The 27,246-nt window shown below is 44.1% G+C and overlaps 1 protein-coding gene across 1 annotated transcript in view; it reads right to left on the reverse strand.

Annotated features, from left to right (window-relative positions):
• LOC139447203 (sodium leak channel NALCN-like) overlaps positions 1-27,246 on the reverse strand; it is a 79,353-nt gene that overhangs the window by 36,621 nt on the left and 15,486 nt on the right. Inside the window, exons 10-20 of the mRNA XM_071228428.1 lie at positions 25,120-25,341; positions 24,621-24,788; positions 22,739-22,798; positions 22,503-22,634; positions 18,369-18,506; positions 12,910-13,047; positions 7,720-7,794; positions 6,145-6,218; positions 5,442-5,693; positions 3,576-3,689; positions 2,341-2,508 (exon numbers count right to left, since the gene is read on the reverse strand). Coding sequence (XP_071084529.1) covers positions 2,341-2,508; positions 3,576-3,689; positions 5,442-5,693; positions 6,145-6,218; positions 7,720-7,794; positions 12,910-13,047; positions 18,369-18,506; positions 22,503-22,634; positions 22,739-22,798; positions 24,621-24,788; positions 25,120-25,341 — 1,541 coding nt within the window. The remainder of the gene's footprint in view (positions 1-2,340; positions 2,509-3,575; positions 3,690-5,441; positions 5,694-6,144; positions 6,219-7,719; positions 7,795-12,909; positions 13,048-18,368; positions 18,507-22,502; positions 22,635-22,738; positions 22,799-24,620; positions 24,789-25,119; positions 25,342-27,246) is intronic.

The following is a 27,246-nucleotide window of genomic DNA, read 5'->3' on the forward strand; positions in this document are numbered from 1 at the left end:
CACACGCTTGTACACAACTACCACCACACAGGCCTGTACACTACCACTACACAGGCTTGTACACAACTACCACCACACAGGCTTGTACACTACTACCACAGGCTTGTACACTACCACTACACAGGCTTGTACACCACCACACAGGCCTGTACACCACCACACAGGCTTGTACACTACCAACACACAGGCTTGTACACTACCACCACACAGGCTTGTACACTACCACTACACAGGCTTGTACACCACCACACAGGCTTGTACACCACCACACAGGCTTGTACACAACTACCACCACACAGGCTTGTACACAACTACCACCACACAGGCTTGTACACAACTACCACCACACAGGCTTGTACACAACTACCACCACACAGGCCTGTACACTACCACACAGGCCTGTACACTATCACCACACAGGCTTGTACACTATCATCGCACAGGCTTGTACACTACCACACAGGCCTGTACACCACCACACAGGCTTGTACACCACCACACAGGCCTGTACACCACCACACAGGCTTGTACACTATCACAACACAGGCTTGTACACTACCACCACACAGGCTTGTACACTACCACCACTCAGGCCTGTACACCACCACACAGGCTTGTACACTACTACCACAGGCTTGTACACTACCACTACACAGGCTTGTACACCACCACACAGGCTTGTACACCACCCTACACGCTTGTACACTACCAACACACAGGCTTGTACACTACCACCACACAGGCTTGTACACTACCACTACAAAGGCTTGTACACCACCACACAGGCTTGTACACCACCACACAGGCTTGTACACAACTACCACCACACAGGCTTGTACACAACTACCACCACACAGGCCTGTACACTACCACACAGGCCTGTACACTATCACCACACAGGCTTGTACACTATCACCACACAGGCTTGTACACTACCACACAGGCCTGTACACCACCACACAGGCTTGTACACCACCACACAGGCCTGTACACCACCACACAGGCCTGTACACTATCACAACACAGGCTTGTACACTATCACCACACAGGCTTGTACACTACCACACAGGCCTGTACACCACCACACAGGCTTGTACACCACCACACAGGCCTGTACACCACCACACAGGCTTGTACACTATCACAACACAGGCTTGTACACTACCACCACACAGGCCTGTACACCACCACACAGGCCTGTACACCACCACACAGGCTTGTACACCACCACACAGGCCTGTACACTATCACTACACAGGCTTGTACACAACTACCACCACACAGGCTTGTACACCACCACACAGGCTTGTACACTATCACCACACAGGCTTGTACACTATCACCACACAGGCTTGTACACTATCACCACACAGGCTTGTACACCACCACACAGGCCTGTACACCACTACACAGGCTTGTACACAACTACCACCACACAGGCCTGTACACCACTACACAGGCTTGTACACTATCACCACACAGGCTTGTACACTACCACCACACAGGCTTGTACACCACCACACAGGCTTGTACACCACTACACAGGCCTGTACACCACCACACAGGCTTGTACACAACTACCACCACACAGGCTTGTACACCACCACTACACAGGCTTGTACACTACTACCACAGGCTTGTACACTACTACCACAGGTTTGTACACCACTACCACAGGCTTGTACACTACTACCACAGGCTTGTACACTACTACCACAGGTTTGTACACCACCACTACACAGGCTTGTACACTACTACCACAGGCTTGTACACTACTACCACAGGTTTGTACACCACCACTACACAGGCTTGTACACTACTACCACAGGCTTGTACACTACTACCACAGGTTTGTACACCACTACCACAGGTTTGTACACCACTACCACAGGCTTGTACACTACTACCACAAGTTTGAACACTACTACCACAGGCTTGTACACTACTGCCACAGGCTTGTACACCACTACCACAGGCTGGTACACCACTACCACAGGTTTGTACACTACTACCACAGGCTTGTACACTACTACCACAGGCTTGTACACCACTACCACAGGCTGGTACACCACTACCACAGGTTTGTACACTACTACCACAGGTTTGTACACCACTACCACAGGCTTGTACACAACTACCACAGGTTTGTACACCACTACCACAGGTTTGTACACTACTACCACAGGTTTGTACACCACTACCACAGGCTTGTACACAACTACCACAGGTTTGTACACTACTACCACAGGTTTGTACACATCCATGGCACAGAAACAACTACCCACAGGTTCATGGTCTCTGTGTTGTTCCTATTTACTTCTCACTGCATAAGCTTCTCACCTCTTGATCTCTGCCTGTTGTTTCTTCTGCTGCCACACCTTGATATCAAAGTCATCTGTGCGGCGACCGGCCAGACTCCCAGCATGCATCATGTTTATGTCACCGTTCTCCCGCAGTGTGCCGTGAGGCCGGATACGCATGCTACTTGGGCGGGATCCACGCATACTCCTTGAAATAGAAAACCAGGATCACCTCTGTGGATTGGATAGTGAGGGAGTGAATGTTGTTTAATACTGGATTGTGAGTGAATGTTGTTAAACACTGGATAGTGAGGGAGTGAATGTTGTTTAATGTTGGTTAGTGAGAGTTAATGTTATTTAATGTTGGGTAGTGAGGGAGTGGCTATTGTTTAACACTGGATAGTGAATGGGTGAATGATGTTTAGAACTGGATAGTGAGGGAGTGAGTGAATGTTGTTTAACACTGGATAGTGAGGGAGTGAATGTTGTTTAATGTTGGATAGTGAGGGAGTGCCTATTGTTCAACACTGGATAGTGTGTGAGAGAGTGTTGTTTAAAACTGGATAGTGAGGGAGTGAATGTTGTTTAACACTTGATAGTGAGGGAGTGAATGTTGTTTAATGTTGGATAGTGAGGGAGTGAATGTTGTTTAATGTTGGATAGTGAGGGAGTGACTATTGTTCAACACTGGATAGTGAGTGAGAGAATGTTGTTTAACACTGGATAGTGAGGACATAAATGTTGATTAGTGAGTGAAGGTTGTTTAACGTTTGATAGTGAAGGAGTGGATGTTGTTTAATACTGGATAGTGAGGGAGTGAATGTTGTTTAGTACTGGATAGTGGGGGTGTGAATGTTGTTTAAAACTGGATAGTGAGGACGTGAATGTTGTTTTACTGAGTGAAGGTTGCTTAACGTTGGATAGTGAGGGAGTGGATGTTGTTTAATACTGGATAGTGAGGGAGTGAATGTTGTTTAATACTGGATAGTGAGTGATTGAATGTTGTTTAACGCTGCAATATTCAACCTGCATCATGGCAGCCTGTAAATAATTAAGTCTGGGCTAGGCAAAGAAGTGTCTCAGGCCAACATGGAACAATGATATGCTATCATCCAAATCAGAGCCTGACCAAATGATCCATCTTCAGTTGACTCAGACAAGTACAGGTTACTGAGGACCATATTCTACGAGTATCCCCACAGGGAGATAACTGGATACCAACAGATGCCTACAAAGCCTCATTGAAGCTGGCCAAACAAGCACCTAATCCATTACCTGCGCTGGTCCATGCGTATCTGATGCTGTTGCCCCAGTAAGGACAGGGCCTTACTTCCGGCTGCTATCAGCTGGGCTGACCCTCCGCTCTCCACCTTGTGCTGACTTGAATCTCTGGTAATACAAACACACACTTTACCCACAATGTAAGTACAGTCGTGCCTCGTTTATACGGACACTAGCGTCATTTCACAATTCGTCCGTATAAACGAATTTCCGTATAACTGAAACCAGCTTCTTACTGGAAGAGTTACTTCCCTTCAATTATGCAACTCATGACAAAATTCCTTATACATATTGTTTTTATTAATTTCGGCGAAATCGTGTGTGAAGCGATCGGAAGATCGCACAACTCACCGTTATTAACAGCAACCACGGTCAGAATACCGCTATTGACGCCTTGAAACGAACTTTAGTTGACAGAGAATGGATACATATATCATAGATGACATACTTTGACTCGTTAAAAGTCATATTTGTTTTTGTTTGACGATTCTATGTCAACATGAAATTCTCGCGATCACGCGATCACATGCGCGTGAGCCTTGACGGTGACTGGTCAGACTGGTTCCATTAAAAATCCTATAAAGTTATATCATTGGGTGTGTCTTTACCGAATCACCGGTCGATTCTAAGAAAACGTGTGTACAGCTGACTGCTGTTTCCGGCTTAGTTTACGAGAAAATACACAAGGTAATCTTAATCCCTAGATATAAAACAATGCCTCGTAATGTTCTCGTAATACGTAATGAAGTTCAACATGTACATGTACAATAAACAAGCTCGTCTCAAACGTAACTCAGTGTCACTGGTTAATTGACTTCTCACGAATCAAAGATATTACCACCAGCGGAAGTGTACTGTCCGGATAAGTGAGACAATTTTGAGTGCATTTCAGTGTTTTGTGTATGAAAATGACCGTCCGGTTCCGGAAACTGAATTTCCGGATATACGGGTAAATTTATATAGTAATTATTTCGTTATGAATGAAAATCGTCCGGGAACCGAGGTTTCCGGATATCTGAAGTCCGTATAAGCGGGGCACGACTGTACCAGCAATGAAGTTTTATTTCACATAAATGAAGACAATGTTCAGGTGCCAAATTTGTTGTTTTAAAGTCTCCACTCATGCATTTGTTTTCTGCACCAGTGCAGGAAGTAGTTATTAAAGGAATATCAACTCCTTGTTCATATCATGATATTTGTGATTCCCTTGACAGGGTACTCTTCATTAAACTCTCATCAAACTTCCAATTAAGTTACACAAGCTTTTGCCCTGGAAGAGTGTATGAACCAGGTAATCCTGTGCACATCAAAAGCACTACACAATGGAGAAATCATGAGAATCTCTTGATTCATGGAAATAGAATTAACTTCCAGAAGCAACTGATTTGAGTGATTTCCCCGACTTGATGATGTAGAATTTTGCATAATGACCAATAGCTCCACCCGTTTTACTTGCCTAACTGTTGTTCAGAATGGTCAGTGAATTGCTGACTCAGAGTCAAGGGCACCAACAATAGTTGGTTTGTTGTTTAACAGCCCACACAGAAATATACCAGCTATATGATGGCGGTCTGTAAATAATTGAGTCCAGACCTGACAATCCAGTGATTGACATCATGAGCATCGATCTAGTCAAGTTGGATATGTTGACATGCATCTACCGAGTTAGTGAGTCTGACCACCTCATCCTGTTAGTCTCCTCATAAGACAAGCATAGTCACTTCTTACGGCAAGCATGGGTTTCTGTAGACTTATTTCGACCCAGAACTTCATGGGTTTAACAACAATAGTGTGAGGTCATAATAAAGGTTTAACTACTTAGCCAGTAGTGGGCTAGCACTGATACTATCACAACCCCACCTGACAATGGTAAAGATGCCACTCTTCTTCTCGACCACCCCCCCACTGCGTGTCTCGTGTGTGGGGGACTTGATGAGGTGGAGGTGAGCTGCCTTGAGGCAGGAGGACACCTGGTGGTCGTTGTCCTGGGTGTCCACCACCAGGTTCAGGCTGTTCTGATGGGTCTGGAACTGGCGCATGAAGCTCTCACGCACATCTGCGATGTCAAAGTCACTGGACATTTTGTGTACTCTCACCATCTGGGGATGGTCACTGAAAAGGAAACCTTTCTTGTTTAATCGGAAATTAACACCCTAAGATGTTATGAACTATTCCCTAAAACATATATTCTTGTAATTCACAATTTAATTTTAGTTAACAAGGATGAAATAGTGTTCACAACTGGGTGAATCAATTTAATGTAAGCCACAGTGACACAATCATGTGCATTTCTGTTCGTCATACCACGAGCAGATGGAATCGGGGAACCCAGTGTTCATTTCAGAAACTGGAAAAGTGGGGCCCAATGTCCCTACCTTTCTAAGAACCATTTTTGGTTATGTTTTGGTGTCATGTCGTTACTGCATTTTTCATTTGAGATTGACTGTAATCAAGTAAGCAATAAAAGCACCAGTGTCATGTTGGTTTATTGATTAATAATATGACAATCACCAAAAAGCAATAATCATCAATTCTTGTCATAAATTGTTAAAAATCAACTTACGGGAATCTGGCAAACACTCGCAGTCTGAGAGGCAGGAACTCCTGGGTCTCGGCACTCATCTCCCTGGCCTTCAACTGTCAACATGGAAACACAGCACACCTGTAGCACAAACAACCTCATCTCCCTGGCCTTCAACTGTCAACATGGAAACACAGCACACCTGTAGCACAAACAACCTCATCTCCCTGGCCTTCAACTGTCAACATGGAAACACAGCACACCTGTAGCACAAACAACCTCATCTCCCTGGCCTTCAACTGTCAACATGGAAACACAGCACACCTGTAGCACAAACAACCTCATCTCCCTAGCCTTCAACTGTCAACATGGAAACACAGCAAACCTGTAGCACAAACAACCTCATCTCCCTGGCCTTCAACTGTCAACATGGAAACACAGCACACCTGTAGCACAAACAACCTCATCTCCCTGGCCTTCAACTGTCAACATGGAAACACAGCACACCTGTAGCACAAACAACCTCATCTCCCTGGCCTTCAACTGTCAACATGGAAACACAGCACACCTGTAGCACAAACAACCTCATCTCCCTGGCCTTCAACTGTCAACATGGAAACACAGCACACCTGTAGCACAAACAACCTCATCTCCCTGGCCTTCAACTGTCAACATGGAAACACAGCACACCTGTAGCACAAACAACCTCATCTCCCTGGCCTTCAACTGTCAACATGGAAACACAGCACACCTGTAGCACAAACAACCTCATCTCCCTGGCCTTCAACTGTCAACATGGAAACACAGCACACCTGTAGCACAAACAACCTCATCTCCCTGGCCTTCAACTGTCAACATGGAAACACAGCAAACCTGTAGCACAAACAACCTCATCACCCACACACCAAATTTGCGAAATGCTGAAATCACTCATAAATGAGTCTTGTTAATCCAACACATTGATCAGGGTATTCGGTGGTCATCTGCCTGCGAGTACACAGCTCTGTGTTTTGATGCGAGACAAATCAGCTGGTGGCTGCATATTACAACTGCTGCAGATATAACCTTGCTTAACAATAAACACGTCAGAACGATCTTTCGCAAGCTTTGACCGGCCATTGAAACAGGTAGTCACCATTAGCCACAAAGAAAGCAGCTTTCTTGAGCTTTTGTGGCACTAGTTCCAAACTGGCAACTTTCATTCCAGACTATTCTTTCAAAAGTATTTTAAGTCAGTCCCAGTACAGCCTGTAACAGTAGTTTTGTGTTACGCTTTAGAGGTTGCATGATTAGAAAACATAGTTCGGTAACAATGGAACATTACAAGATGCAACATGTTTGTATTGTTATCTATCATGTAGCTGTCTGATTTTCGATCACAAATGTTGATACTACTTAATTTTGTTTATCCAACATTCCCGTTAATCCGACATAATCACATGCAACCAACCAGGTCAGATAAATGGGACTTGACAGTATTAATAATTGACAAGAAGCTTACCGTGTCCCTGTACATGTTCTAAGACAAATATGTGAAGAAAGACTCTCTATAAATCCTCCGACACAAAGTCACTAGACAGAGTACAATGCATTACAATATGATGAACAAGTCCTGACCTGTTTCAGCTTCTTGATGTCTTCATCCAACTCCAAGTTGTCAAGGATAACAGCCACAAACAAGCTGATGACAATCTGTGTGTAGCAGTACCATTATACAGCAGCAGTAACAACACACACATGGCACCACCAACATCATCTCCATCAGCATTAATCATTACATTCTTCATTTATATTAACACTTATCAGGTGCCAAGTTAGTTCTATAGAAATATCATTTAATATATATTATTACAAATATAATGAATACCAAAAAAACTCAATGATTAGATATCATTAGATATATGAAATTATAACACATCAATTACAAAGAAATGATATATAGTTGTAAAGGGAAACACAGCACAATATCTGAAGTAATAAATATATCCTACTCACAACTACCACAAATAGTTTATGTGCAAAATATAACCACCACACCAAAGCCAGACATTTCAGTGGTACAAGAATACGTGTGGGACATCTATTTACATGAACTAAAGATGACACTGAAATCAACAGAGTATAAAAACAACATGAGTACCAGCAGAAGAACTGAGCTATTCCGCTAGAAGTGTTAGCTTATGGTCAGGTAGTTTCAGCATGTTTGCACTGGATTTCACACAGTTAACTGAAAGATTTTCAAAGGGTTAGACAATCAATACAGATAGCGTCTATATCTCAAATCCAAACTCAAAACAAAAATGTTTCGAAGGGTGAAAGTTGCTATAACCACTGAAACTAACAAAATATCCCTCGTAAATAGGGAGAATTTATCATCCTTAAATGCCATCGGGCAATTTGTATTGGATTAGTATTGAACACATGATGTAGGACATTTGAACGCCTTATGGTTACCTTGTGTTGTGGTTGCTAACATTTACTGTTACCATACAGACCGCGGAGACACTAAGGTACAGTGTGATGCTAGGTGGCAGAGTAGCTGCTGAAAACAAACAGAACTGAAAAGAATACAAAGATATGTGTACAGACATCTAGAATACATGGATCCCCAGCCTGCACGACTCACAGCCCGGCTTCTCCACCTGTCTCTGTTGTCATGGTAACTATGGCAGTATTGGGCCACGCCCCTGTGTTCAGGCTCCCCTCAGCTCCACCTCACAGTACGCAACATTGTAGGGTAACATTTATAGCGGTATCACTTAAGATTTGCCCCAAAAGATGAAAAACACAACTTGAACAGTTTAAGTCAAGTCAGTTATTTAATTACAATATGTGACAAATTCGTCGCAACATTATCATAATTTTGGAATCATGATGAATTAAGATGATCGGACACTGTACTTGACACTGTTTGTGCTCTCTACGGTCTCTGAAATACAGTAAGCTATACAACCAGGTTGAGTGTTAAATATTTCTTCTCCTGCTAACTAATATATAAGGCTACTGTCATCATACGGCATTTCTGATTGAAAGATTTCCATTTTCATCTGACATCATGACATAGCTGATCTGAAACAGGTAGTGGCAGATTGTCTTCAAGTTCAGATCTCTTATTTCAGTATGCTCCCTCCGACTATCCCAGCACATCTGTAAATACTGCATTAACCTCCCGAGATATTGCCTCTGTCTGCCATGGACCTGAGCTGGCCTGAACACAGGGATGCTGAGTGGTGTCAGACAAATATCTGGCAGCCAGAACCTCCACACAGGACTACACTACACATGACGACACCACAGTAGCACCAGCACATTGGGCACACTGTAGTGCCACCAGCTTTAGTAAGTTGTTACAGATCACGTGTTTCATCTCACTAACAGGTGCACAATCAGTAGACTTGATATGTTGACAATTAGACTATCTACCACACATTTGTTAGGTAGTGTGTGCGTGCCCCATATATTGGCCCACAGTCAGAATCATAGTTCTCACATGTTTACACTAGCTTTATGTAAAAATGATTAAATACCTTATCTAACAATAATGATCCTCGGGAAAGAAAGGCCTTGACAAATCCAGATAGTTTTCTTGCATAACTTACATTGTTCAGAACATCTGTAGTCTGTCTTGTACCCAGGGTATTTAACTGAGACAGAAATATCAGCAGAAACCTAAATTTACCTGTACTTTGTCTATATACATGATGATATACTTCGATTGAGTCGGACTGACGAGAAAAAGATTAATCTTTATTTCAAAGGACACATTTTGTTCAAATTTAACTTACATTTTGAATTTATTAAATCAGTCATAATTTGTTGAACTCTACTTCACTTGAGTAACAACAATATTGGTCCGGTGATAAAAAATAGGTAACTTGCACAGAGCCTCATAACCTGTGATACCGACATCCATGTTGACTTGACCCCTGCCTAGCTGTAACGTATGACTGGACTGTAGGCCATGAGGGTGTGAGTGTGTGAGTGATATTATCCACTGTCAGCTGGCCCCACAAGTCGGATGTGTTAGTGAGATAGCATATTCAGTTTGTAGACCACATTCACAGCGTTTCCCCGGCACAACAAGCCACAAACAGAATATGCTACTGGAGTGTATCGGTGCCGCTGTCCTGCAGGTAGATAATATATAACTGACACGTAGCCTACTCTAGAAGGAAGATATTTGTCTGAAAATGTCTTTAATAGCATTCATTTATGACCCCAAATTATTTTATGCTCAAATATGAACTTGGAACATTATTCCATTGAAGGACTTATGAGTAGGTCTTTTTTCTTTTAGCCTGAGAAGATCCATTGTTTCCCACTGCCTGCAAGGGGCAACCTGTCATGCACAGCAACTCCTAGGAGCATATCCAGCTCTTTCTTCAACAAACACAGAAACATGTTGCGTCCCCAAGTGCACCTACAGCATGGCTGAAACATGTAGTGTTCCCAAGTACACCTAAAGTCAGGCTGAAACATGTTGCGTCCCCAAGTGCACCTACAGCATGGCTGAAACATGTTGCGTCCCCAAGTACACCTACAGTCAGGCTGAAAGATGTAGTGTCCCCAAGTACCCCTACAGTCTGGCTGAAACATGTAGTGTCCCCAAGTACACCTACAGTCAGGCTGAAACATGTAGTGTCCCCAAGTACCCCTACAGTCAGGCTGAAACATGTAGTGTCCCCAAGTACACCTACAGTCAGGCTGAAACATGTAGTGTCCCCAAGTACACCTACAGTCAGGCTGAAACATGTAGTGTCCCAAAGTACCCCTACAGTCAGGCTGAAACATGTAGTGTCTCCGAGTACACCTACAGTCAGGCTGAAACATGTAGTGTCCCAAAGTACCCGTACAGTCTGGTTGAAACATGTAGTGTCTCTATGTGCAGCCACTGTCTAGCTGAAAACATGGAGTGTCTCTATGTGCAGCCACTGTCTAGCTGAAACATGTAGTGTCTCTATGTGCACCCACTGTCAAGCTGAAACATGTGGTGTCTCTATGTGCCACCACTGTCTAGCTGAAACATGGAGTGTCTCTATGTGCAGCCACTGTCTAGCTGAAACATGTAGTGTCTCTATGTGCACCCACTGTCTAGTTGAAACATGGTGTGTGTCTATGTGTGGCCACTGTCTAGCTGAAACATGTAGTGTCTCAATGTGTCCCCACTGTCTAGCTGAAACATGTAGTGTTTCTTTGAGCCCCCACTGTCTAGCTGAAACATGTAGTGTCTCTATGTGCCCCCCACTGTCTAGTTGAAACATGTAGTGTCTCTATATACCCCCACTGTCTAGATGAAACATGTAGTGTTTCTTTGTGGCCCCACTGTCTAGCTGAAACATGTAGTGTCTCCATGTGCCCCCACTGTCTAGCTGAAACATGTAGTGTTTCTTTGAGCCCCCACTGTCTAGCTGAAACATGTAGTGTTTCTTTGAGCCCCCACTGTCTAGCTGAAACATGAAGTGTCTCTTTGTGCCCCCATTGTCTAGCTGAAACATGGAGTGTCTCTATGTGCGGCCACTGTCTAGCTGAAAAATGTAGTGTTTCTTTGTGCCCCCACTGTCTAGCTGAAACATGGAGTGTCTCTATGTGCCCCCACTGTCTAGCTGAAATATGTGGTGTCTCTATGTGCCCCCACTGTCTAGCTGAAACATGTAGTGTCTCTTTGTGCCCCCACTGTCTTGCTGAAACATGTAGTGTCTCTATATACCCCCACTGTCTAGCTGAAACATGTAGTGTTTCTTTGTGCCCCCACTGTCTAGCTGAAACATGTGGTGTCTCTTTGTGCCACCACTGTCTAGCTGAAACATGGAGTGTCTCTATGTGCCCCCACTGTCTAGCTGAAACATGTAGTGTCTCTATGTGCCGGCACTGTCTAGCTGAAACATGTAGTGTTTCTTTGTGCCCCCACTGTCTAGCTGAAACATGTAGTGTCTCTATGTGCCGGCACTGTCTAGCTGAAACATGTAGTGTCTCTTTGTGCCCCCTACTGTCTAGCTGAAACATGTAGTGTCTCTTTGTGCCCCCACTGTCTAGCTGAAACATGTAGTGTCTCTTTGTGCCCCCCACTGTCTAGCTGAAACATGTAGTGTCTCTTTGTGCCCCCACTGTCTAGCTGAAACATGTAGTGTCTCTTTGTGCCCCCACTGTCTAGCTGAAAAATGTAGTGTCTCTTTGTGCCCCCACTATCTAGCTGAAACATGTAGTGTCTCTTTGTGCCCCCACTGCTAGCTGAAACATGTAGTGTCTCTTTGTGCCCCCACTGCTAGCTGAAACATGTAGTGTCTCTTTGTGCCCCCACTGTCTAGCTGAAACATGTAGTGTCTCTTTGTGCCCCCACTGTCTAGCTGAAAAATGTAGTGTCTCTTTGTGCCCCCACTGTCTAGCTGAAACATGTAGTGTCTCTTTGTGCCCCCACTGCTAGCTGAAACATGTAGTGTCTCTTTGTGCCCCCACTGCTAGCTGAAACATGTAGTGTCTCTTTGTGCCCCCACTGCTAGCTGAAATCCTGAGTACAACAAGAAAAACCACAACCAGCTGCCCGCAATACATGACTACTGACACATGAAGACTCTGTAAGTAACAAATATCATATTTGAGCAAATTCATTCAGCATTATTGTCAGGCAGAAATAGATGGAGAAGCCCAAACCACGATGACGGAACAGACTGGGTTTCCCTGGAAACAGAAAATAAACACGACGATATGGAGGATGCCCCAAAGCTGCCAGCACAGTCACATGACTACGATACGAGGGTATGCACGGCGTCGTCCCTGGTAGCGGGTGTGGACAAGGTGTGCAGTACTCACCAGAGTGACGAACAGGTGGTAGAATATGAAATAGATGGCAACCAGGGGAGCGATTCTCTCCCCAGTCCTCCACATTGTGATATGCATTACGTCAATCCACCCTTTTTGCGTTTGAATTTGAAACATAGACATGAAGGCCTGTGAGGAGAGAGAAGAAAGCACAAATACACAAACTCATCAGGACACACTAGCTTCCCCTAGCGGGGAACATCAGCCCTACATTCGCTCGCTTGCATTAGGGAGAGGAAAAATGTGGTCTGAAGAAAGCTGGAACGTGACACTGGAGTCATGCCAATTTTCCTCTTCCTAAAGTAGTGAACCTTAAAGCCCCACCCTGACTATAAATAGCCCGCAAGGTGGCGGTGTTTCAGTTTCGAACAATGACTGACAATGTAAACACAACGGAGTGTCGGGAGACGTTTTTTGAAAACCATACGGGAACCAGATCACCATTGACCGTCAAACTTCGTATCAACTTGAATGACAAACCATGGATACAACAAATGGCTCCACATCAAGATATAAGTCAATAAACTTTCTGTAGTTTTATCCTAAAAAATCGAATCGATCGTGTTTGGCGTCTGCATCGATCACAGTGGGCGGAGCTTATTTACGTTTGCGCTATAAATAGCAAAGCACATGGTCATGTGTACATGTGGCACATTTAATGCATTTGTGGTCAAAGTGTATTGTGTTGTATATTTTTACGGCAGAACAGCAGCAGAACATCAGTTTCAGTTAATGTAACAGTAACGATACTTAAATACGAAATTTACGACGCGATTCTTTCAGTTCAATCCGAAAATTACAGATATTTGTTTAGTTTTGGTCATTTGCATTCAACAGTTAGATTTGTGCCACACAATAATCAGTTTATATTCATAAAACGTAAATTATTACAGAGATTTTTCAACTAGTGTTTAGGAAGGGGCCTAATTTGAAGCACCAGAAGTTGCGCCAATATTTCTCAGCTTGACTACAATAGATGCATATGTTACGTGTATCAACATAAAAATGCACATAAGCAACTGGTAAAAAAGTAACTGAATATACTTGATGTTTTGGCCTACAGAAGGCGTATCCGGATAATATTGTACTTACGATAAACGAAAACTCCAATACACATATTCCAAGACAACTTTAATTATGAATTTCCTTTTCTTTCACAGAATTTTCACACACAAAACTGAGTTTGATCATTAGATCCACACTTGTTACATGTATTTTTTGTTCGGGGTACTTCGCGCACAAGTTTTAAAATACAATCTGGGATCCCTTTCCCGTTTTGTCCACACCAATCCTTCATTTGCTGCAACGTATAATTCCGTTTCTTCAAGTCCAAGTATCTACGATCTCTCCAAACACTTCGTTTATTTAGCTCAGTCCAGAAACACTGTGTTCGAATCGACGAATTTCTGCAACATGCTGGCCGCACCATTCCCTAACTGCGATTGTCTGTGCCGTGTCACGCATGATTGACAAAAGAAGTGTGAACATACATATTCGGCTTCATCTGGTTCCACAATGAAATCTCGCTGTGACACTGAATCACTACTCCCAAGAATCGGCACTGAATTTGTCAAAGTTTCTGTTGCACTTGCAAGGGCGGGAAGAGAGGCGCCATCTTGTCGATTCGAGTTGTGAATCGGAATGAAGTCATCTTGAATTGGAACTTTCTCCACGATAAAGTCACCAATGTCACAATCGAAATGACCAAAGGCTTCCTGATTATCTCGAATAACTCTTCGTCAAATTAGGATTTACATGAAAATGTTTTGTTGCTCATATTGAAGACCAGCGAAATTGCAAAGTTCTTGTCAGTTGTAAGCAGCAACTCGATGCACTCATGGGGCGTGGTTGCTAGGAGATCGCGAGGTCAGAAAGGGGAAAACAAAAAGTTTTATAAAGTAATAAAAGAAATCCGCGGTGCAATCCCAAAGTACCATGTACAGGATATTTTTGAATAATAATATTCACGAAAAAAAAATCTTTTCTAAAAGTGCAAATTAATTTATTAATTCATCCCAAGGTCGTAACCCTGATCACGTGGTGGGTATTTGGAAGGAATCTTGTGATGAAGCCGTGAGTGAGGCCGTGTGTATAACATTGTTGAATTCAACTGACCAGGAAGGTTGTTGAGGCACATTATGACAGATGCTCGTCATGGATGGAGAAAAAAATGTATCTGAGAGAAACATTGTTGCTTTGAGCTTCGCGACAAAACATGTGTTCATGCCGAAGTAGTTTACAAGAGAGGATGAGCTGTGCAGCCAGCGACCTGAATAAGCTTGATGAAAATAATGTTGAAATCCATTTTCTCGCACATGATAGAATTAATGTGAACAAATATTTATTTGAACATCGTTTCGAAGTCTGTGAGGCTGTCCGTATTTTAATATTCTTATTTCCATTGCGACGTGAAATAATATAATGTTTTCGTGTCTTAATTTTGCTGCCGCTGTGGAAAATTGCGCACCGATCTATTAAAAGAAATACTACTAGCTCAACTTTATAAAAGAACCAGATCAACTTTATCTTTGTTCCGTTGTTAACTAAAAATTCGCTTCCGAAGCAAAGCGAATCGATCTACATAATAAACAAATTCATAGACTAGATTCTAGTACCAAGTGTTTGAACTTTTTTTTTAAATGTCTTAAAATAACTTACACAATTATTAAAAGACATTTTTTGATAAATAATATATATTTTGTCTCGTCCGGCCGCTCTCTGGTTAGTTTAGGCTTGAGGGGAGAAACACATACAAAAAATATGGATGGCCTTATGCAAATGACACTTGGCATGCCAATCAAGAGGGATCTGGGTCACTGGGACCCGCCATGTTTCACGGATCGAGTTACTTCAGCATAAGGGCTTCATCGGACAAGTGTGACTTTGCCAAAATACATTGCTAGATCTACTTGGCAATTAAAAAATGTCACGGAAACGACAAAAAACTACTTTGATTACTTGAAAATATTTTTGACTATTACCAGGGTTTTCTACACGATCGTTGTCATCCAGATTCCAGATGATGCAAGACGAACACAACGAAGAAAAACATTGTTGAAATCACCGATTGCCTTATATATCGTGAGAAATGCTATTTATAAACTGCAGATATACCGTACATCACAGGATAACGATTGGTGCCCCAACACATATTATGTTTCTTGTTCATTTACACTGCTCATATGCATCACGACAACGTATTTCGTTCTCGTCCAGAGATCTAGAAATATAATTTGTGTGTTAGACTGTGTTGGATAAATCGTGGACATTCCACTGTATCATTTTATGAAGATGTGGAGACGACATGGCAGGTAGGTTTTGAAACCAAAGACGTACGCGTTTGTTGAAAAGTCTTGGAATCGTTTGATAGATATTTATATTACCATTAAAACTTACGTCCTTGTTGTCAAACGACCCACGTGGGAGGGTGTTTACATGACGTCACCCGTTTACGCAATAACCAATGAAATGTGTGTGTTATCATGACGTCATATTGACCTGTCAGATCACTTGTATAAGCTCCGCCCACTAGAGTGCGGTAGTTACTACCGCAGATGGGGCTTTAAACTGATGCAGTAAATTCATTCAACTGTTAATACCACAAGAAATAAACAGATCAACACATCGGTGTGGGGTACCTGCAACTGAAAGGATAGGGTTAAACATGCAGGGTGTCACTGAGGGACAAGCGACCCACAGGGTGTACAGCCTTCCTCACCTGTATGAGTCGTAGCCCAAGGTGATCTATGGCCATTGCATCTTTGTCAAACGAAGAACTGAGGTTCTTTAGTTTGAAGCCAGAGTAAACAAATTGTCAATAAGGTATACACACAACACACGAGAGATTGTCAAATGGATCAATAGTCGGCCATGTTTGTCAGGAGAACATCTTGGAGGTATTGAAGTGTTGTGTGCAAAGGAATTCCATGGCATGTCACATACTAAGTCTGGAAGTCTTTTAAAAAGGTTCCTTTACGACCCATAGGACAGAAAATATAGTGTGATGCTGTTTGTTCCTTGTGGCCAAAATATGGACGTTAGTGACTATCAGTTAATACATGCAAGAGAGTGAGCAGACATGTAAGTAATGGATGTATCGATGCTTCACAACAGTAAACAGTTAGGAGACCTGTCGGCATGTGATGCAGCAGGTTACAGATGGTGAAGTAGGAGGGTGACATCCTCCTCCATCTGACGTGGTCCTGACACACGCTGCCAACTTCTCCAGTCATGCACAAAACAGTATGTTCAGTAAACATTTCAGATGATATTGCCAAGTATGAACAAAAAGTTCATTCCACATGTCCAGATCTGTTTGAATAACAAACAGTGAAACAGACAATACACCCGTCAGGGCTAAGAGTCATCCCTAAATACACCTGTCAGTGCCTGGAGTCACCACTAAATACACCTGTCAGTGCCTAGAGTCACCACTAAGTACACTTGTCAGTGCCTAGAGTCACCACCAAATACACCTGTCAGGGCCGCAAGTCACCAATAAGTTCACCTGTCAGGGCCGAGAGTCACCACTAAATACACCTGTCAGGACCGAGAGTCACCACTAAGTACACCTGTCAGGGCCGAGAGTCACCACTAAGTACACTTGTCAGGGCCGAGAGTCACCACTAAGTACACCTATCAGGGCCGAGAGTCACCACTAAGTACACCTGTCAGGGCCGAGAGTCACCACTAAATACACCTGTCAGGGCCGAGAGTCACCACTAAATACACCTGTCAGGACCGAGAGTCACAACTAAGTTCACCTGTCAGGGCCGAGAGTCACCGCTAAGTACACCTATCAGGGCCGAGAGTCACCACTAAGTACACCTGTCAGGGCCGAGAGTCACCACTAAATACACCTGTCAGGACCGAGCGTCACCACTACGTACACCTGTCAGGGCCGAGAGTCACCACTAAATACACCTGTCAGGACCGAGCGTCACCACTAAGTACACCTGTCAGGGCCGAGAGTCACCACTAAGTACACCTGTCAGGGCCGAGAGTCACCACTAAGTACACCTGTCAGGGCCGCGAGTCACCAAAAATACACCTGTCAGGGCCGAGAGTCACCACTAAGTACACCTGTCAGGGTTGGAGTCATCACTAATGCATTAACATAAATTACAACCAAATCTTGATCTTGGGTGAATAATTAACTGCTCTTCATTGCAACAACCTCACTGAATAGAAAGCCTGTATGTCCAATGTAACCTTTCCTTGACAGAAGCATGACCACTGAATGATTTCATTTTTACAATTGTATGCCAAGACCTCTTGTTGACATGCAGAGTAAACACTGAGGTGGATGTGCCCTGCACTGCAGAGCCATGTCTGGCTGAAGCACATGCAGAGTCAGGGCAAGACAGAGAAGGAGATGCTGTTAGGCTGAGATGGTCATGAGGGCAGGCAGCAGGCTGGATGCATTGTGTCAGGCAGGACAGGCTACTTACCACGGTCACAAACAGATGAAATAGCAAGAAATACGTAGCACACATAGCTTGCACTATGCCAGATGAAACTCTTGTCATAACGTCGAAATTCTCAATCCAACCCTCTTGTGTGAGGATTTGGAACATGGACTTAAGTGCCTGGTATTGAAAACAGTATGTATTAGCCAGGACGAGACACACTAACACAGGTCTATTTAATGAGGAAAGTTCCAAAAAGGAAACACTGAAGATATCATTCGGTAAAATATAATAGGTAATTAATGCATACAAAATGAACAGTTTGTGAAAATTCTAGTTAGATACAGGGTTTCCATTTACTGCATAATGTGTCGAACACAACATTAGCACATGCAGCAACCTCTACACTTCTCCACCCACCAGGTGGCATCTCACACAGCTACCTCCGCCCACCACATGGCATCACACACAGCTACCTCCACCCACCATATGACATCACACACAGCTACATCCACCCACTACATGGCATCTCACACAGCTACCTCCACCCACCGCATGGCATCACACACAGTTACCTCCACCCACCACATGGCATCACACACAGCTACCTCCACCCACCACATGGCATCTCACAGAGTTACCTCCACCCACCACATGGCATCTCACACAGCTACCTCCACCCACCGCATGGCATCACATACAGCTACCTCCACCCACCACATGGCATATCACACAGCTACCTCCACCCACCACATGGCATCACACACAGCTACATCCACCCACCACATGGCATCACACACAGCTACATCCACCCACCACATGGCATCACATACAGCTACCTCCACCCACCAGGTGGCATCACACACAGTTACCTCCACCCACCACATGGCATCACACACAGCTACCTCCACCCACCACATGGCATCACACACAGCTACCTCCACCCACCACATGGCATCACACACAGCTACCTCCACCCACCATATGACATCACACACAGCTACCTCCACCCACCACATGGCATCACACACAGTTACCTCCACCCACCACATGGCATCACACACAGCTACCTCCACCCACCACATGGCATCTCACACAGCTACATCCACCCACCACATGGCATCACACACAGCTACATCCACCCACCACATGGCATCTCACACAGCTACCTCCACCCACCACATGGCATCTCACACAGCTACATCCACCCACCACATGGCATCTCACACAGTTACCTCCACCCACTACATGGCATCACACACAGCTACCTCCACCCACCACATGGCATCTCACACAGCTACCTCCACCCACCACATGGCATCACACACAGCTACCTCCACCCACCACATGGCATCACACACAGCTACTTCCACCCACTACATGGCATTTCACAGTTACCTCCACCCACCACATGGCATCACACACAGCTACATCCACCCACCACATGGCATCACACACAGCTACCTCCACCCACCACATGGCATCACACACAGCTACATCCACCCACCACATGGCATCACACACAGCTACATCCACCCACCACATGGCATCACACACAGCTACATCCACCCACCACATGGCATCACACACAGCTACCTCTTCCCACCACATGGCATCTCACACAGCTACCTCCACCCACCACATGGCATCACACGGCATCACACACAGCTACCTCCACCCACCACATGGCATCACACACAGCTACCTCCACCCACCACATGGCATCACATACAGCTGACTCCACCCACCACATGGCATCACACACAGCTACATCCACCCACCACATGGCATCACACACAGCTACATCCACCCACCACATGGCATCACACACAGCTACCTCCACCCACTACATGGCATCTCACACAGCTACCTCCACCCACCACATGGCATCTCACACAGCTACCTCCACCCACCACATGGCATCACACGGCATTACACACAGCTACCTCCACCCACCACATGGCATCACACGGCATTACACACAGCTACCTCCACCCACCACATGGCATCTCACACAGCTACCTCCACCCACCACATGGCATCTCACACAGCTACCTCCACCCACCACATGGCATCACACGGCATCACACACAGCTACCTCCACCCACCACATGGCATCACACACAGCTACCTCCACCCACCACATGGCATCACACACAGCTACCTCCACCCACCACATGGCATCACACACAGCTACATCCACCCACCATATGGCATCACACACAGCTACCTCCACCCACCACATGGCATCTCACACAGCTACCTCCACCCACCACATGGCATCACACACAGCTACATCCACCCACCATATGGCATCACACACAGCTACCTCCACCCACCACATGGCATCACACACAGCTACATCCACCCACCATATGGCATCACACACAGCTACCTCCACCCACCACATGGCATCACACACAGCTACCTCCACCCACCACATGGCATCACACGGCATCACACACAGCTACATCCACCCACCATATGGCATCACACACAGTTACCTCCACCAACCACATGGCATCACACACAGCTACATCCACCCACCACATGGCATCACACACAGCTACATCCACCCACCACATGGCATCACACGGCTACCTCCACCCACCACACGGCATCACACACAGCTACCTCTTCGCACCACATGGCATCACACACAGCTACATCCACCCACCATATGGCATCACACACAGCTACCTCCACCCACCACATGGCATCACACACAGCTACCTCCACCCACCACATGGCATCTCACACAGCTACATCCACCCACCACACGGCATCACACACAGCTACCTCTTCGCACCACATGGCATCACACACAGCTACATCCACCCACCATATGGCATCACACACAGCTACCTCCACCCACCACATGGCATCTCACACAGCTACATCCACCCACCACATGGCATCACACACAGTTACCTCCACCCACCACATGGCATCACACACAGCTACCTCCACCCACCACATGGCATCACACACAGCTACCTCCACCCACCACATGGCATCACACACAGCTACCTCCACCCACCACATGGCATCTCACACAGCTACATCCACCCACCACATGGCATCTCACACAGCTACCTCCACCCACCACATGGCATCTCACACAGCTACCTCCACCCACTACATGGACTCCATAGAAGCCAAATAACATCACACACAGCGTTGTCAGCGTCACAGGACATTAAAATCTAAGCTGTGTAGCATTTTACTGTACACAGTGACTCAAAGCAATGAGAACCCTACTTGAGTGTGCTGGTGAAGGGGGAAGGAGAAAATGCCCTGAAATAATGTTCTTTGAGAGGGGATCCGTCTGGTCTCACGCACTGTCAACTTGTTTAGATCCTACAAGACATTTATAGGATCCCACATTGTGGTGGTGAAGTTTTGTAACAGGTATTATGCAAATCATAATTGTTTGGGAGACCCCACATCCTGGTGGTGACGTCTTGGAAACATGTTTTATGTAAATCACCTAGATATAAGCTTGAACCTGCTTCCCATATGGTTGTGCTCCACATTTGGATGGAACACGGATACCACTGTAGCTACTCTGCCAAGCGATGTGGGTTGGCAGATGAGCTTCCTGTCATATACAGGTTGCTCCACAGTCAGTTGACTACACAAATAAACTAGTAGATTAAACAGTGCACAACTGTAGGGTTAATGATGCATTTCAGAAAGATAATAATTCATGACTTGTGCTTTGATGATAAGACTAGAACTGAAACTGGTGCAGGCAATAAATGTTTAGAACTATGTCTACAGTGAAGCTTCTCTAACTCCTCATAACATATTTCCCATTGCCGAAGTCATCCGTCCGACGTGCCACTCTCACGTCACATGTTAGGTCCGCTGTCAACAAGCTTTTGTTGTATCAGTGACAATGAAAACCTGTACAGTATCCATACGGTTCACTTACAAACAAACAACTGTCAACATGAAACAAAGTTATGACCACTTGACAACCCTTAATAGCAATAAAATGGCATTTCTGACAATTCTTCTGGTGTCCATATACATGAATCTTAATATCAATGATAATTTCATCAATTATTTCCTTTTCCACAATAATTTCAACTTGTGCATTTCATGACTGTTATGCATTGTAATTCTAGTCCCCCAGTGTACTGCCTCCCTGTGTGTAGCAGTCGCACCCACCTGTGGAAAGGTCTCGAACTTGGTGAAGTCCTCGATGAAGCAGAAGAGCTGGAGGGAGATGCTGGAGGCAATGATGAGCAGGCACATGGTGAACAGGATGAGGCTACCCAGTTTCCGGCCCGGTCCAAAGATCTGACAAACACACACAAGGCTTAGTGGTGCTTCCCTGGCTTCAGTGATCAACATGTCTGCAATATTTCAACTGTCCTCAACAATAGGTAGAGTCAGACACTCACCTTGAAGCAGAAATCTTCCAGCATCGGAGAAGCTTTGATGAGTCGGACAACCCGCAACACCTACAAACATCTTCAATCATTAATACTTTTTTAATTTTGAAACAAAAAAACCCATAACATATCCTATTTGCTACTTATCGCTAGGGGTTTCTGCAGCTATGTAAACAACCATGAAAAATTTAGAAATATGAAAAGATACACTAATGCGAATGATTGTGAAATAGTGTGAATTACAATGACATAAAAATAGAGCCATAAGGGTTTGTAGCTCACGTGACTTTTGAACGAACAATATCATGACACATCAACCTTATCTTGTCACAAACATCTAAGTGAGTTAATGATAAAAAAAGTGGTTTTAAAGATTCTCGGAAGACCTTTGGTATCTAGATTAAGATTTGTACTTTCTAGAGCAAAATTTAATTTTTTATGATAAAAATGTCATTTACACATCATGACTCAGACTAATTAAATTAGTTCTTCTTATTCCCAAAGTGTAGTGGAAGCTTCTTGTTCAGTGTAAATTAGCATGAGTCAGGATGAAATATAAAAAATAATAAACATGTTTTAAACATTTAAAATTACAATAAACTAAGATTGATTTCAAAGAAAGAAATTTACGATAAAACACCAGGACATGATAATTTACAAATTCAGTGGTATTTGTGTAGTTTTATTTGTTTGTTGTTTAACGCCCCATTATTCCAGCTATTTGACGGCGGTCTGTAAATAATCGAGTCTGGACCACAGTTATTGACATAATGAGCATCAATCCACGCAACTGGGCAACGATGACATGCATCAACCACAGTCACATCCCAGGCTGGGGGACGAAACATGGCAACTTGATCCTCCACTGTACGATCTGCATTGAACTGAGGGCAACTAGATATGTTGTTATGGACACCAGATGACCGGGTTGTTGTTTGTGGATATGGTGAACACTGCGCTTAAGACGGGATAGCCCGTGAGACATGGCCTGGATGAGTGCTTCGAGTTCCTGATTGTTGATGTGCCACCAGTGCTGATCATCTGACCACAACCCGGAATCAGTCCTCTAGAGGTGCCCCCCAGCCCTGTCAACTAAAGGGTGGAGTGTGGGCTTGACGACATCGCAGACATTCGATTTCACTGTCCACCAACTAAGAAACAAACAGAGATGAATCGGGAGCATGATGGAGCCCAGCGGGTTCTAAGACGAATAAAGAGCGCCAGAAACTGCTGTAGTGGGAATGCCAATTAGGATGACCTCCCATTGGTAGTGGATACCCTGGAAAAAAAACCATGAGGAACTTCCTCCAACTGAGCTTGCCGAAGAGTCAGATGGATAATCGTACAGCTGGCAAAGCGGGGGAATGACTACGGACCTGATGTCTGGAGCGAGAAGACCTGGAAGTGCGGTGGGTAGATCTGGGAGGTCCACGAGGAGCAATGGTGTCCTTTGAAGGAGCGATGGTGTCCTTTGAAGGCGCCAAGGACGGATTTGAGGTTGTTGGCAACAGAGACATATTGGTATGATGCGCAACAGGTGTCACTAGCACTGGAAGGCGCCAACTGTATACTGATCATGCCCTAGAGGTGCTGCAGGTGCCAATGGCACCGTAATAGTAAAACAGCAGTAAAAGGTAGTAATGAAGGATAAGACAAAAAATGTATGGTTTTCATGTTGTTGTTGCCATGGAAACGTGAATAATATTTTTTTTCAAAATCACAAACTATCAGATGGCACCAGTTCACCACTAGACTTATCTATGTACCAAGTTTGGAATACAGTTTCAAGAGCTGCTCCGGAAACAACATCATACACAGATGGATGAATCCACTCACGGACTGATGGTGTACATTTTAATACCCCCCAAAACCAAAGTTGAAAAACTCCCACCTGGAAATATGTGAACTGTGAGCGGTAGCAGTCAGGGATGATATGGATGGTTGTCCCGATGGCCAGCAGCAGCTCAAACTTGTGCAGCGACCGCTTCAGGTACCCCATGAAGCCGAGACACCAGATCTTGAACAAAGCTTCCAGGACAAACAGCAGAGTGAACACAACCTGTCAACAGTCAAAAAAAAAAGGTCAGATATTGACAACTCACATCACTATACCACAGGTCATAGACAACACAACAGATGTTGACAACTCACATCACTATACCACAGGTCGTAGACAACACAACAGATGTTGACAACTCACCTCACTATACCACAGGTCATAGACAACACAACAGATGTTGACAAATCCCCTCAGTATACCACAGGTCATGGTCAACACTACAGATGTTGACAACACTCCTCAGTATACCACAGGTCATGGTCCACACTACAGATGTTGACATTTCACCTCAGTATACCACAGGTCAACACAACACACATTGTCAACTCACCTCAGCATAGTAGAATCCATCCAGCTTATCGTCCGGGTTCTTGGTTCTGTGGTCGAAGTGCAGACTGGCCTCTGTGATGGCGGAGGCCAGAACCAGCAGCAGGATGAATGTGTGGAAGAGATTGGACCGGATGACTTGCTGGAACACCGGGGGGGCCAGGCCCTGAGACTTGTTCTCGTCCAGGATCACAAGTTTCCACACTGTGCCGTCTGTTGTGATAACCTGTAACAGGAGCCATCTCCGGGACACAAGAAAACACATACCTTTGTTCAGGCAAACAGAACAACCACACAAAATAACTCAAACTGAATTTATTTTTCATATACACTCCCCAAATCTGCATGTCTGTTTCTATAAAAGTACTAAAATGGTATGACTTAAAGAAACACACTCCGTACCTACCTACCTAACTTCATATAAGGGGATTTTGATATCCGAAAGTGAGATTTCTAAAAGATGGCCTTGAAATAGGAGATAAACATATGTAGAGCTAGGTTACCTGTAGATTTAGCCGGGCAAAATTTAACATTTGAAACCTCACGCTGTGCGTTTGGTTCCAAATTCAATTTAGCACGGTTAAATCTACAGGTAACCTAGCTCTACATTGAAAACACAGTATGTTTATCTCCATTCTACCATGACTAAATAAAACGCGAACTCTTTGGTGTTAGCAAATATACTGAGTGAAGCAGCATGGGTTGAGTCCAGTGTTTTGAGTGGGTTATCGATCTGATTTACGGAATCACCGAACAAAACATGGCGTTGTATACAGGGGTCCGGAAAATTTAAAATCCCAATCGGACATTTTCATTTATGCCACGCCCCCTTCAAACAGCGTGTTTTAGTACGACTTTTTACACACAAATTACAAGTTGTTACGTATTCATAATATGATGAATTATGAATTGTTCCAATTTAAATTGTTTAAAATTCACCGGACAATTAATAACAAATAATATCATTTTAGATATACATGGAAAACATACGTTTGTTTCTGTTATAATAACGATCTGTCAACGTTGTGAACGGTCTATTAATATTCATGAGTCTGCTCAAGTGTACGCGTCGTAACATTTTGATCGAGATTATTATCCCATATTTGGTTATCACGTGACCTCACGGGAAAAGTTTTTTTTTTAAAACTAAAGATTATTTAAAAACAAGACAGATAATATAATCCAAAAGCCTAAACTATCGTTGATAGCAATAGTTATTTGAATACTTTTTCATCTGTACGTAATTATTGACCATAAAAAATTTGATATCGATCGTCACAGAAAGCAAAATGGCGGTCAATCAAGATTCAATATACGAGTAGCTACTGAAAACAATAAAATCTGCAAATCCTCATTGTATGTCAACCAAGTGAAAGTCGTTAGCCACGACTTACAAAATGATCATTCAGACTTTGAGGGTTTGGCAGATCCGCTCGACTGATCTTCATCGGTTGACTGGCTGTCGTCACGCTTTCGCTTCTTGTCTGAGGTTACGTATCGTAGCATTGTGAGGATAATGAGGTACATCGATGATGCAAGGTATTTATGTACAGTTGTAAACACATTTTACTCAAATTAACAAGATGTTCTCAGTAATAAATCCTCGATTAATCAGTGTCAACTCAGTTTATTGCCTATTACAGTGATTGACCGATTGGACTATCATTCTACATGTTCTAGGTACGATGTATTTACAGCAATCTAAACAAACAAAGCTTGTCAGTGTAGATAATCTTCATTGTGTTACAACTGCAGACAGAAATTGCTCAGTCCTAACTGTTGATCATGTCCGGTCAAAATTTAAGAATGTCCGGACAATACTTTTTAAAATGTCCGGACAGAAAAAATTTAAATGTCCGGTAAGCAATATTTTAAACCGGACATTTGAGATTCCCAATCGGACATGTCCGGCGCATATGACGGTTTCCGGACCCCTGGTTGTATATACTCAAGCAGTTTGTTTACACCATAATACTTCACTCAAACATATGACAGGCATTGAAAGGATATATGCATGGCAACTTGGTAAGCTAACATGAGGTGGGCATCCCTAAAGAAAACAAAGCAAGCTTTGCAAGGCTTTCCCTCTACATCGCACATCACCATTATGAGGTCATATCGCTCATTGTGA

This window comes from Haliotis cracherodii, unplaced genomic scaffold, assembly GCF_022045235.1.
Source record: "Haliotis cracherodii isolate W230 unplaced genomic scaffold, xgHalCrac1.p SCAF_7, whole genome shotgun sequence".
In the NCBI taxonomy this organism is placed as follows: Eukaryota; Metazoa; Mollusca; class Gastropoda; order Lepetellida; family Haliotidae; genus Haliotis; species Haliotis cracherodii.